This window comes from Acanthochromis polyacanthus, chromosome 8 (assembly GCF_021347895.1).
Source record: "Acanthochromis polyacanthus isolate Apoly-LR-REF ecotype Palm Island chromosome 8, KAUST_Apoly_ChrSc, whole genome shotgun sequence".
Classification (NCBI taxonomy): domain Eukaryota; kingdom Metazoa; phylum Chordata; class Actinopteri; family Pomacentridae; genus Acanthochromis; species Acanthochromis polyacanthus.
In genome coordinates, this window is record NC_067120.1 from 15,913,156 (window position 1) to 15,927,663 (window position 14,508).

General features: G+C 40.3%; 1 protein-coding gene across 4 annotated transcripts; it reads right to left on the minus strand.

Moving 5' to 3' along the window:
- Positions 1–548: 548 nt before the first annotated feature.
- Positions 549–14,234, minus strand: dnm1l (dynamin 1-like). 4 transcript variants are annotated; one of them, XM_022192770.2, is made up of 20 exons: positions 13,995–14,234; positions 11,740–11,884; positions 11,002–11,031; positions 9,325–9,371; positions 8,722–8,793; positions 8,514–8,600; positions 7,723–7,885; positions 7,040–7,160; positions 6,798–6,929; positions 6,373–6,579; positions 6,135–6,255; positions 5,891–6,046; positions 5,675–5,764; positions 5,489–5,581; positions 4,785–4,838; positions 4,475–4,546; positions 3,503–3,673; positions 2,636–2,745; positions 2,362–2,521; positions 549–687 (listed from the first exon to the last, which is right to left on the minus strand). In XM_022192770.2, the coding sequence occupies exons 1-20, from the start codon at positions 14,094–14,096 to the stop codon at positions 631–633; spliced, it is 2,190 nt and encodes a 729-aa protein (XP_022048462.1). In that variant the 5' UTR covers positions 14,097–14,234; the 3' UTR covers positions 549–630. The 4 variants fall into 4 exon arrangements, with proteins under 4 accessions (XP_022048462.1, XP_022048463.1, XP_022048464.1 ...); XM_022192771.2 differs by lacking the exon at positions 11,002–11,031; XM_022192772.2 differs by lacking the exon at positions 4,475–4,546.
- Positions 14,235–14,508: the final 274 nt, after the last annotated feature.

A 14,508-nucleotide genomic window follows, 5' to 3' on the forward strand; every position in this document is an offset into this window, starting at 1 on the left:
AATACAAGACAATAACTCCTTTATACAAAAATTCAAGCTGAACAGCAACAGATGTGTCTGGTTTAGCACTGTCCCGTGTCTATATAAAAATAATACTATATTAATGGTAAACCAAAAATATGTAAAAATGGCTATTTTACAATAAAAAGATCTAAATGAACTGCATTTCTTTGGAAAAATTAGCAGCAGACATTATTGTTGCCATCATCTAATAAAGAGAGAATCTGCATGATGTAACAGGGTTCATCATTTCTACTTTTAATTCAGATCTACAATAAGAGCAGACATTCCTCAGCAAAGGCTCCACATAGTGGTGATGCATAACATTATCTGTATATTTACTGTTTTAACTACATTAAGAAAAATATTATAATCTATGACAGGAGCATGTGTGACAGTGATGGCAAGACTGAAATATACTGTCCATCACCAAATCCAAGTCTTTGCTGTACATTAAAACTATGTTTCGATATACACATATCGACACCAGTGCATTTTCAGGTTGTTTGTCTCAGGGGGGGGGGGGGGGGGGGGGCTTGGGGGGGGGGGGCTTGGGGGGGGCTTGGGGGTTGGATGGTTCAAGAGGATGACAATCCAAGAGGGACGAGGAGAACTGAAGAGAGACCACCCTCACCACAGGTGGGTTTCTCTGATCTCTGCTATCACTTGGCTGGCTTTCTGCAGCGCCTAGACACAGGGGAAGAAAGGGAGTTGAGTAACTGCTACTTCTGCACACTAAGCACATCACTTTGGGTAGAATAATTTCTACACAGAATGGTCAACATTTGAGACGTCTTCCTGGCATTGAAATACAGTTCTTCCTAGACTAAGCAGAGGATTACAGTTGATCATATCTGTTGTAAAAGTAGCTACGTGACTTTACGTACAATAATCATAATGGCGATTAAAAGGTGCCATTCTAATGCATGCATGTGATGGCAGACAAAGATAACAATCCTCTCATTCAACTGCAGCACAACGGAGAAACAGTGCATTGGAAAACTGCAGCATTTCTCCTGCTACTGCTACTACAAAATCACTGAAACTATCATCTTACTTTGACACATTTGGATAACTGAAGCTTCATATTAGCTAAAAACAAAAGTGTGGAAAATATTTTTTTCACTCATTACTTAGGAAGGGAGGTTTGGATGGCCTGTATGCGAGGAGGAATATTCACAGCAGAAAAAAAAAACACTCAAAAAGTACCATGCTACTAAAAAGGGGAAGAAAGCTGGATGTTCTTCTTCAATGTGCTTTTGGGTTCACTTGTTTTGACAAAGTCGCTTACAGATACACCTGACCAAAGTCCACAACTGAAATGTTGCGTCACTAATAAACCACGTTTATGGAATTTGAACCTTGTTTTCATATGTAAATTTAAGCTATAACTATATGTACACGATCGGTCAAAAGTTTGGGGTCACTCAGACAATTTCATTTTTGCCATGAAAACTCACACTTTTATTCATGTGCTAACATAACTGCACAAGGTGTTTCTAATCATCAATTAGCCTTTCAACATGATTAGCTAACACAACGTAGCATTAGAGCACAGGAGTGATGGTTGCTGGAAATGTTCCTCTGTACCCCTTTGTAGATATTCCATTAACCCTTTAAGCTAAAGTCAATTCCAGCCGTTTTCAGTACAAAAAAATCGCTAATATTCTATTTTTAAATAAAAAAAATTACGAAAAATACAGGGAATATTGGATGGGCATCGCGAGGTGCATTTCCTTGAAAATGACCGATTCGGGGATTTTATACCGACTTCAGGACATGTTTTGGACAAAATAGTTTACAGGCTTGTGTCATCTGGATGTAAAAGGCTGGATTATGGCCGTTTTTTGTGGAATCTTTTTTTTTGTGTGTAATAATAAACCCGGAAATGTGAGTCGCGCTGTGTGCGTTGAAGCCGTGTATAGAGAACGGATGGATGAATATTTGTTTTTGTCGGACAAATGTGTTTTTCTCACCCGCTGTGGTAATCGCATCTGAAAGTGGTTTATACCGGCGGATTCATGAGAATCTAAGCTTTCCATCGGCGTATAGTGTTTGTATAATCGTGTTTGCAGCCGTCGGACATTCTTGAAATTCCTATGCAAATTAGTAGGTGTACCGCCGGCGGTACACTGAAGCTTAAGGGGTTAAAAATCAGCCATTTCCAGCTAGAATAGTCATTTACCACATTAATAATGTCTAGACTGGATTTCTGATTAATTTAATGGGATCTTCATTGAACAAATACTGCTTTTCTTTCAAAAACAAGGACATTTCTAAATGACCCTGTTATTATTACTGTCAAAGGACTCTGTATGATTGTATTTTAGTTTTTGTTCTGATCCACAGTGAATCTATCACCTTGAGCATGTCAGCAGCTTCGTTGCGTCTCTGAGCCATGTCCTCGGACTCTGTCAGCAGGTCATTCAGCAGAACTGTCTTGTATAACTGACCCACCAGTTCACTCTGCAGGGAGTCCTTCACGTGGTTCACCAGGAAATGCATCACCGCTTTCGGTACACTGAGTGCAAACGACAAAAAATTGAGGAAGGTCAAGTAAAGCACATAAAAAGGGATCAATAATGTCAGTATTTGCATCTTGGCAGATAAATTAAAAACTAACAGGGCTGATTACCTGTCTTGGATATTTTTTCGAACAATAAGGAAATATGACTTGATGAGTCTCTCAATGACCTCACAGTCCCTCTGCTCCCTGGCAGACAACTTCCTGGACACTGGAACAGGCTGGCAATGAAAAGGAATCAAATGTGCTTGTTAATGCACACGTTAAGATAAGACCAGAGAAATGAAGATACAGACATGGGCAAAAATCACAGTAAAAGCATTCATTGCAATAGTGGATTTACATTACGTTAACAGCATTGGTAAACGAGTTATTACAATTTATGGTGTCATAAAATATAACAGCACCAAAAAACATCCAACACATACAAATAAAAAAGACAAAATAGGTTGCTCAAAGGGGACCCAGCAAATCTTCGGATCAGGGTCCACACTTTAGCTCTAATTAGTCAAGTTAATCTTTATAATTAATAGGCTTTGGGGTCTTATTATATATTTATATTAGGTTAAGTTAGGTAATTAATATGGGGCTCAGCCTTAATATATGTTAGTCAAGTAAAGCAGTATTTCATATAACTTTTGTATGGTTTTAATCCCTAATATTTAAATTTCTCAAGTCAAAATGACATTATTAATATCACCATACGGTCTTGACTCCTTTCTTTACACTTGTTAGTTTATTATCTAACATTGTATTGGCAATCATAATTCTTTTGACAGGAGCCACTCCAACAGTCGTTGTCTTGAAGATGCCTTGCACACTTAAGATCTCAAATATTATTATTATTATTACAGTGTTGGGATGTAAGTGGAGCCCTGGCAGCTTACCCAAAATCTTTCTCTAAAACTCTTAACTATTGTTGAAGAGCAGCAGCTAAGCTTTAAAATTCATGCGTGTCTACAAATGCAGAGCACCCACCACATCCAACAGGTTGACAGCGTGGCCCTTCTGAGGGCTTGCAGGGGCCTGCAGCATGGCTCTGTCACCAGCTACATTTTCTTCTCCCCTCCTCAACATGCCTCTCCAGCTGCCCGTTGTGTTGTCTACCTGTTCGCCGACAGGAACGCTCTGAGAGCCGCTGGCTGCTGCCTACAGGGAGGAGAGAGACGGGGGTGAGGATCCTTCAGGGGTAAATGTTCAAACACCTGCAAGGTCTGTAAATGCTTCATGTGCGGAGAAAGTAAGGAAAAGAGGTTAAATCAAGGAGGTTAATCAAATCTGCCCGCATTCATAAGACATGTTATGATTCCACAGTAGTGCTAAATAGCAGCATGCTAAAAGCCTTCTTTGACTTCAGTCCAAAGAAGTTCATCCAGAGTAGTGCGGGGCAGGTGGAAAACACAGATGAGCAGTGTGCAAAAATGACATAACCCAGGCTTAGGCGTTGGTGACATGATGGGGTTTACCACTACACAAAAAGGATCTCTCAAAATGACAGATATTTTGCTTTGACAATTTGATAGAATGCTGACTGTGATTGTTAATGTTACTGAATGTACCACATTGGCCTAAATCATAAGTCCTTTAGTATATTTTTCATCAAAGTTTTCATACTGCTGCTATTAAATTACATCTACTGGTACAGAAGATTTTATCCATATCACCCACCCTGCAAAGCTTTTTTTAAAAACAGCAACAACAAAAGACAAAATCTGGAGTTGTGCTTTTTTCTGTCAGCGTGACCAACATGCAGGAAAAGGATTAGTACATCACAGAGGGAAGGTCACATCAGTTAGATTGTAAGAGTGAAAAACTACTCCTCCAACCCACTGTATTTGTGGGCCACTGAAGGCACAAAGGGTGGTTCTGGCTGATTTTAGAGTAACTAAAGAAAGGCTTGGGGGTGGTCAGTGGTCAGATGTAGACAGGCAGTGAGTGTACGGGACACACCTTGGGGACCTCGCCCTCAAAGGCAGGAGGCTCAGTGGGCGAGAGAGACTGGCCACCTGGGCCTTTAAGGGACTACAGAAAGACATAAGGAAGAAAAGAGTGGACAGAAAACTGGTAGGGGCTCAAGGCAGAGGTGTGGATGAGGTTTACATTCTGTAATGTGGAGAGAATAACTGCTAGATTTAAATACAGAAGAAGTCTGAAGTTGGCCAACTCTTCGCCGACAGCAGACTGAATGTGACTATGCTCGAGACTGATAGAAAATCTGTTAAAACCTGTTACAAGAAAAGAGCAGGATAGAGAATCTCACCTTGTCTCTGGGAACAGCAGAGGGCAGGTCTCTCATTCTATTGCGTCTTTGCTCCTACAAAAACAAAAGATTGACAAATACACCAATGTAAACGTTAAGAAGAAGAGCAGAGAAAGTGGTTTCCATGATTCATCAAACTGTTTCATTAGTTGTTATGATAAACATTTCACTTATTTGTGATGTGCTGTCACTGTAATGTAGCCTAGCCGCGCTAGACAACCCACGGCAACAAATTTAATTCTCTGCCAGGGTCGACAACAAAAACGACAACAGTCGTTGAGCTCCATTAGCACCGACTAAATAATCTTTCTGTTAACATGTCTGTAATATACTTGAGCTTCACCCATTGACTGTTTAAATAAGGCTTCACTGAACTACCACATCCTCTGATTACCAGCGCTCTCGGAGCCTATTCGTTGCGCTGATTGGTTGTATACCTACCCAATTGCTGCAGAGTGATTTGATAGACAACCTTTTAGCCCGCCTCCCTCCCTGTCGAGCGTGCCTAGACCCTTGCGTCTTCAGAGCATGGGTCTAGCGCGGCTAGGCTAACTGTAATGTGCATTAGGATTAACGCTGAGCGAGGCCATGTCTTTACAATTAAAAACTGGCAGCCTGAGATTATCGCAGATGATTTAAAACACTGCATTAAATAAAACAGTATTTTATATTTGCGTCCATGAAAGCAGTACATGATCTCCTACTTCTATATTGTTGTTCATGAGGCCACAGGCATCAGCAAAGTCGGGGTGTTTGGTGTTGATGTAGGCCAGCTCAATGGCAACCAGATTATGAACCTGAAAAGAAATTCAGAAAATTGATTAATCAGGCTTGGGCAGGACTGTAACTTCCCTAAAGCTCAGTAATATTCAGTGTCAACAGATCCTGACCATTTCATTTGTGACCGGGAGTCTTTTTCTGAGAAGGGAGGTGACAACTTCGACTATGGCATCGTGGAGCTTTGGAAACCTCAACAACTCCTGTGATAAAAGACACACAATCAACAGAATTAGCATTAGAGATTGCAGTGTTTGGTATTTGCAGAAAAACTGTGGTTCAGTCATAACTGGTATGTGCATTTTTACTTATGTTGGGGTGTTTCTCACCTGTGTGCTATAGTTACTGCAGTGTTGGATGATCCTTTGCATCTCCTCATGAACCAGCTCCACACAGCGCAGACTGGGCTCCTCCAGACGTTTGATCTGCCGCTTCACCAGCAACTCAAATGAAACCTCAGGCACAAATAAAGCAGGCCTCGGGCCCTGTTGAAGGCAATTCAAGTGTGAGTCTTCACAAAGCTGAACGTTAAGTCAAACACATAGATATATAGAATAGATAGCGGAAACCCACCGTTGCATTTCTGATCGCTGTGAGCACATCAATGGTTGTCAGGCCACCCAGAGGGTCGACTGATTCTAAGGTGCGACCAAACGTTTCATGGAATATATAACAGATTCTTGCTCCGCCACATCTGACAAAGGAAAACACACAGGAAGAGTCTGTCTTCATAGATCATTCAGGAGAGAGCGATGCTAGCACCCCTTAGTGGTATGTGGGAGTACATGCAGTTCATAGTTGTGTAACTCACAGTTCAGCTGTCTCAATGTACTTGGCCGTGCCCTCTATGGTGTTGCAGTACTCTGCTGCAAACTTGGTGATGAGCTGCAGCAACGTGGCGCTCTTGTCATCGACAGGTTCACCATAGCTGTTGAGCAAAGACTGGTACTGCGCTGCCAGCACATTGATCCTCGTCTTCAGCTCGGGAAGACAGTCTCTGATGTGGTGCATCAGTAACCTATGATATTAAAGAAATCAGCTTGAAATTTCATTAAAAAACAAAGGAGGAGACTTGTTAAAGACTACATCAGTTATTAACAAGGAAGATTTAGAAGTTACTGTCGTATTTCATTTCACAAGAGGACGTAAACCTCAAAAAATTTCATTATTTGCACTACAAAACAGTAGACAGATGACATTTAAAATTAAATAAATACATAAATGTTGATGCCATACCTGTTCAGTGTTCTAGCCAGATATTTGGTTCCATTTCTGTTAGCGAGGGAGGGGTACCTCTTTTGTAGGAAGGCATACTCATCACGGATAGAATCTGCTACTGATTTCTTTTGATTGATATCCAACTGACTCCTAAGAAAACGCAACAACAAAAAAAATCATGACTTGGTGCGAGTCTTGGAAATTTCTGTGCATATTGTTTTACTACTTTCCACAATGTGACTTTATGTGAGCATCAATACCTGTTAACTACTCCAATAATGCCCAGCTTGACAGGAATGACTCTGCCCATCAAGACATCCATGGCATCTGTGCCAGCATCCATCAGATCCAGCTTGGTCACCACTGCTAGTGTCCTCCTGCCTAACCACAGGCAAACACACACCTAGTTACAAAAACACTGCCTTGGGAAGAAATCCAAAAAGTACACAAGTGAGAAAAAAAGAGGGTAAATTCTGAGATAGGCAGTATTCTTTCAGCCTCAATGGGCACAAAAATCTGTAATAACTTTTTAGCATTTTGTAATTGAAATGGTCAAAGTTAAAACCAGACCTCTGCTCCTCTTGGCTGTATTTTCAGGATACAGAAAATCAAGGTTGTGATGGAAGAATCGAGGCAATCGTGAGTCTTTTCAGCCAAATAAGACGAGAGTTTAAAGGGCAGACTTTCACGAAGGAGAGTGAGGTTTGAATCATTTCTCAAACTAGACGTAAATGCTGAAATCTGTCTTGATTACATTTTGTACATATACCCATGCTCCTCTGGCAGGAGGGGCTCAGGACAGAGAGAGGAAAGCTGCAGGAAGAGGGCTGTATTTTCACATTTTTTGCCTGGTCAAAGGTTCAGTTGGAAAAGGGAGGATTCTGTCTACTGCCACTTTAAAGGGAAAAAACAACAAAAGCAAAGAAAGAGCAAACAAGGGTACCATCAAGGTCAACCTCACGCGCCACCTTGAGCGCCTCTGAGGTTGCCATATCTGTGTTGGCAGCAGTCACAGCCAGGATGATGGAGTTGGGATTGGAGATGTACTTCAGAATCTGTTCTCTGATCTGGATCTCTATGTCTTTGGGCTGGTCTCCCACTGGTACCTGTTTTAAAAAATACACATGGAGCTCAAATCTTTTACAGAAACATTTTAAGTGGCTATATCGGCCAAAAAACATATAAAAATAGATAGAGACAACAAGGCCTATAATTATATAATCACTAACTATATGCATTTATTAACATTTGACACATTTAAGCTATATATAACAATACTGTTTAGCACTGTGATTAGTCAGTTAACATGACCCAGACCCAGGCAAGTGGCTGAAAATGGACAGGCAGATTAACCATTAAAAACTATTTAAAGCTGCTGTGGCACAATGCGTAAGCTTCCTATCTTGTTTCTGTGGATAACAAAGATAGCAATAAAGTTCTAAACAGCCTTCTATAACCACAGTACATTGTTGCAGTTTACAGATGTATATCATGTCCTTCACTCCTGCTAGAGAAGTTAAAAGTAGTCTGACTGCATACAGTAGGTGACAGGAAATATTGAAGAATGCTGTAAACAAAACGTTTGAATGTTCTTTTGAAGGAGCTGAATTGGGGGCTTTATTTGGACTTTTAAAGATCTGTAGATACACTGCATAAAATTCATGGCAGAATCATTTGTTCGTCACAGATCCTACAGATTGGGACATGGGAAAGCATAAGGGGAACCTATCTTACCTTTGTAATGCCAGGAAGGTCCACTAATGTGAGGTTCACAACATGTGGGGAGAAGATTTTCAGGTGAATGGGTTCATCACTAATACCCTGGAATAGAACAGTAACATCGGGTTGGTGCCTACAATGAAGCACGATCCAGTTCCTCCACCATGGAGGAACTTGTCTGGCAACTTTTCATGTTCTGTATTAATAAGTGCACGTAGCATACCTTGTTATTGCCAGAAATTCTTTCCGTTTCTGTTTCAATTTCTTGCCTGATCTCCTCAAAGTCTGTGTATATCTGAAATGAAAGTTTGGCCACGAATGTTATGGATGGTATTGACAAGCAACATCAATGCTAGAAGCAGTTCTTAGAGCAACAGAGAGGGACAGAAAAAAAAAGGAAAACGACAGAGAGAGTTTACAAAGAAATACTGAGAAAATGCTGTTTACTGTCATGAGGCTATCAGGACATGATAAAGGTTTCTTTGTTCAAACATGAAGAACTACTGTAAAAGGAGCTCAGAGACAGAATTAAACCTTGGAGGACATTTACCCTACAGCCACATAAATATTTTTAGCAGCATGGAGGGTGTGTGCCTGATCTCATTACAGGTTGTAGATGTTTCTCATGTAAACATGACACCAATATATAAAATGTCCTCCTGTTACAAATCCATAATTATGAATCAGGATATACAACATTGGTATATCACAATTGCCAGAGTCTATCAAATATTCAGGTGCTTCGATACACAGAACAGCAGTGGTGGAAACCTCAAATGAAAGTATTGTTTTCTGGCAAGCAAGGAGAACAGGGTGAACGGTCTACCTTGTTTTTGGTGTGTAGGAATTTGCCCCATTCCTCTCCATCGATGCCTGTGGAAAAACAAAGTGGAGGACAGATGTTACAGTTACAGATTATGTGACAGATGTGGCCTTGAGAACAATGGGCCTCATTCATGAACGCGTTTGTAGAAAAGCGTTCTTAAGAACGGCTTTAAGAACTCCCAAGAGAAAAGTACGTTGGATTCACGAAGCGTTCTTGACAAGGCAAATCTGTTCTTAGGAGGGAGATGCGCCGGATTCAAGAACAGTCTCTACGAACTCCCTCCCCTCTCATTAACATGACATTTACATTGTATTGACTTGTAAATGTAAAAGGTACACCCTCTAAACTTCCTTATAAGGCAGCAGCAAGAGAGTGTTTGAGACACGTGAGCACTGGAGTGCAGGTGAAACTCCGCCCACCAGAGTGATGGTCATTTCTGCAGATGAGAGCTTCAAACAGCCAATAAAGTCTGACCTGAGACAGCTAAACTTTTATACTCAGAAAGGGTGTCTGTCATAATAAAACACCCTCTGCCTCTGCTGCAGTGACAGGTAAAACTGCCCAGGCCATGTCCGCCTTGTCTCCCCGGTCAGCGCGTGCGTGCACACCGGGGCGCGTGCACGTGGCGGAGGTCATCGCGTGTGCACATCGCAGTGGTCATTGCGCTTGTACCTCCCACAGACCTCCAAACACGTTAATGTGACCAAGTGCAGCTTCAGATCTAAAATCTGATTTTGAGTTTAACTGGCACTGAACTATAAAACCATAGATCACTAAAATTCACTTGAATAAATCTAGTTTTAAATTAAATAATTTGTGGTAATATTTGAATCATTTTAAGAAAGAAATTCAAATTTTTGGATCACTTTTGACTGTAACAAAATTCTAAAAGAACCGATTTTTTGTGCGTAAGAGTCCTCCTGAGTGTTCTTAGAATTTGTTCTTACTTTTAAGAACAGGTCAGTTAAGAACACGCTCGTGAATGCCAAAAATCTTCTTAAGAAGGCTCTAAGAACAGATTTGTTCTTAAGAAAGCTTCATGAATGAGGCCCCCTGTTATGATGATTATCATCCCTGTGACAATGTCTCAAGGGAGGACTTGTTTTTCTTGGCAAGTATGGGATGGAAAAATAAAATTCAGAGAAAACATCAACAGCTGAAGAGTTTCGGCCAAAAAAACTAAACGAAGCAAAACAATCATTGAAGGAACCGATGTTTTCACACAACAGTATTGGGAGCAAATTACAGGCTAAAGCAAAACATTAAGGAAAAATGAAAAAAAAACTTGCATTTCGGGAAGCAGAGACCAAAGAACTCTTTAAGGAACAAATGAATGATTGTAGCTGCAATAATCAACATTATGACATAACAAGGTTGGAGTCTGTTAGTGATCTTGGAAGCTAATGGATTTTAAAATGTAAAATTAAGCACAAGAGGATTATTTTTTAACAGCAATAACCTAATTCTCATCTTCTAACTTCAACTGACAGAGACCAGCCTACATAGAGGGAAGGACATGAGCTGAATACATGAAGCGGCGCGGTTTGGCAGCTTCAGAAAAGCTACACAAATACAAGGCAGGATGAGGTAGAATGGGCAAAAAAGAAGAGTGGGGGTGGCGGGTGGGGGTTATGTAATATACAAATACAACAAGACAAAGAACAAGGAGAAGGAGACCTCTGTAAAGGCGCCCATTTCTCTTGGATTCTGTGGTTAAAGAGAGATGACAGGAGACAAAAGGGTTAGCCTGGCTATCTGCAGCTCCTGCATGAGACTTTGCAGCAGTGCAGAGTCACAGTGAGGCCATTCCCAGAGGACGGCGTTAAAAACATGCAGGATCTTGGCACATTTCAGTCCCCTGTTCTTTTCACTGAGAACTAAACAACGTCGATGCCGATTCTGAGTCAAAAAGTTATGTAGTTATTCGGTAAAGGTGAAGCACGCTGCAGAACCCCAACTGCTGAAATGATATTAGCTTTCCAACTGTCTGTCTGAATCATGCACTCACTGCAACATCCTCATACATTTAGATGACTAACTCTAGTGTGGAAGTGCACTGGCTGTTCCACTCAGGGCTAACTATAACTGATACGGTTGCAGCAAAATCCCCAAACCATGTCAAATTTATCAATTTTAATATGAAAAAAAAAGGGTTCCATATAAAGATTGTTTTTTAAGTTATATGTTTGTGTCTATTGTTGGACAGTGTATTCTAATTAGATCTTTTAAAACTGCACAACAATAGCAGCAAAAATCAAGTCCTGCCCCAGCTTTTAGGCATTATAGCATATTGCACATACATGTAAAATATTGACGATTCAATTGTTTAATTTGCAGGATAATATGAACATTTACCAAGCTCATTATAACCAAACCACAATGCACAAACCGAGGATGAGGAAAAAGTGATGTTACCGTTCTCTTCGTTGGCTTTTCTGCTGTCGTCTGGGTCGATGTGTACGAGCTGTAGGATGAGGGGTCGACGTGTGACGATGCCAGTGCCACGTGGCAAGATGTCTCTGCCAACCAGGCTCTCTAAAACAGAACTCTTCCCACTGCTCTGTAGACAACAACAACATCATAAACTAAACCACTAAATGTGGAGGCTGAAGCATCCGTGAGTCATTTATTGACCACAGAAATCGGGCAGATACACACAAAACATCAAGACTGACTTTGGTTTCATTTATTCAAGTCTTTTAGGCCACTTCCACTGAACAAACTTTTTCACGGACTCTTGGGTCCTCAACTGCATTTGAATCGAGGAGTTGATCTAAACTTAGCTCCTCAGTCACCATTAGGACTTCCCACAAAGTCACTGTTTAGGGAGCTGTACTTAGGTATGCTATAGGAGCTATTAGTGCATGTTTGGGATTCTTCACATGCTGAACACACCTTCTTTAACTTGTGCACATTTAATCACACAATAGGTAACCATTATGTGCCATTAGGACCAATATTAGGAGTAAGTTTCATATTAAGTGCAAAGATGTTTGAGGTAGTCGTCTCTAATTAGGTCTGGTGAACTGAAATGCCTCCTTTAGCTCACCTGGCTCACAGATTCCTCATAAATAATTTCCTTAAAATGAGTTTAGGGCTAAATTGGTGGCACAGCAGCAAATCTAGTGTTATTTTGACTGATATAGGTGGCTCTACTGATGGCAACAACACACTGCAGATAGCCAATTATTAATCTCTGCCACTTAGTTTTGGTCAGAGCTGCCTCTAATTGGAGGTTTTGGTCGAGTTCAACCTTTGCAGAGCACTAACAAGGACGAACCTCCCAAATCAGGCCTTTAAATCGTTCTTTAGCTTGCTTTATCTCTGGTGTCTGCCAAAAGGGCTGAGACAGTCACATCCCATAAGCCGACCAGTGAAACAAAACGTGATAGAGAAAATCTGCCACTTTAAACCTATTAGGCTCTTGTACACAACGCAGTAACGTGGACACAGTGAAACAGTATTAGAGAAGAATGATGCAGACTCAACTCGACTTTATGGTCATTAATAGTTTGCAGGCTTGTTGAATTGAACAGTCTTACAATATTCTGATAAATGTAATAGGATGTTTACCCTTTTTAGTGGTGTAAAGTACATGTACTCAGGTACAGTACTTGAGTAGAATACAAGGGTAATTGTATATTATTTAAGTATTTCCATTTTCTAGTACTTGTGGTCCTAATGCAAATAAATATTACTAGTTACTTGTGTATTTAGCTGAATAACAAAACCATTAAATATATATAAAAAAAAGGGATAATAAATTGGGATTACCTATTGTTGAAAAGTCCAACAGTGACACCTTAGCATTTGATAAAGATAAAACTTTATTGATACCCATGACGATATCTACAAATGACTCAGCAGTAAATAAGGTCATTAAAATCAGATTCACCTTTATCACTTGCAACTTTAGAGTCACTGGCACGTAAATGCATCAATAATTAATATCCAATCCTTTTAATTTTTGGTATGTAAAGTATATTTTGAGGATAATACCTTTGTACTTTTACTTAAACCCCAATTACTTTAAGTTAAGTACAAGATCTGAGTACATTTTCCACCAATGGCCCCTTTTATGTTAACAACTGAAGGCTAATTATCACTAATAATACATTAAAAATCTTTTTGAAACAGTGTCAGCAAAAACTAAATATTGCAACTTGTGTGATTGTAGGGCTTATTGCTGGGCTGTTCAATTGTAGTACACTGCATTATAAAGTGACAAGTTAAGTGTAATTTATATTGTGTTGTGTATTTTAAGACACAATTTAGAAATCATGTTGTCCATAAAGAAGACTGGTACATGGTCAGAGGAAACTGTTTATGCAAATCTTATTAAGTTAAAGAAAACTGCACTTAATTTTATATTTAGGCTACTGAACAGAAGGCTAATGCAAGTGGACAAATGTCCCCTTTCAACTGTCCAACTGCCAAACACCGAGTCTAAACGTGAGACCAGATATGGCTAATGCTAACTTAGTTGCGTTAGTAGTTAACTAAAAAAAAAAGGCCCAACATAGGCATGAAGTCAGTCTAGACAGTTTTGAGGACTGCACCAGCACGAAACTGAAAGAAGAAGTGTGGTGAAGACAACAGCAGCAGTCAAAACAATAAGTTGTCGCAGGCTAACCAACTTGCTAGCCTTAAAGCAAAGTGACGTTTCTCACCTGGGTCCCCACAACAACTATCTGCGGCAGTTGGATAATATCTGCGCCGACTGTGTTGAAAACATCCTGCAGTTTGTTTATGACAGGTATGAGCGCCTCCATTAGCTCCGATACGAATCCCGACCTGTCAAAAAGACAACTTTCTGAACGTTCCCAACACACGGGTACAAAGTCATTCAATGTCCCTCAGCTAAAGCTACTGGCGTCTCTTTGGATCTGCCAACAACTACGCACTCCGGTCGCTCAGAGGTGCATCATGGGAGTTGGAGTTAAGTAAGTTACGGCTCATAAGTACTTTGTTGGGAGTTCGAATTTGGACGAACTACATTTCCTACAGGTGACATAGTGTGTGTATTGAACCAATGAAAAGAAAGAAAATTATTACTTTTTCCTCAAGGCAACGGTAACTAAGGTGAACACCAAAATATTTATGCTGCACCCATCAATATATAGAATGTTTGTGGTAAAACCGGTATGACCTCACTTATTAAAATGTCCTGAACACTTCTCAGAC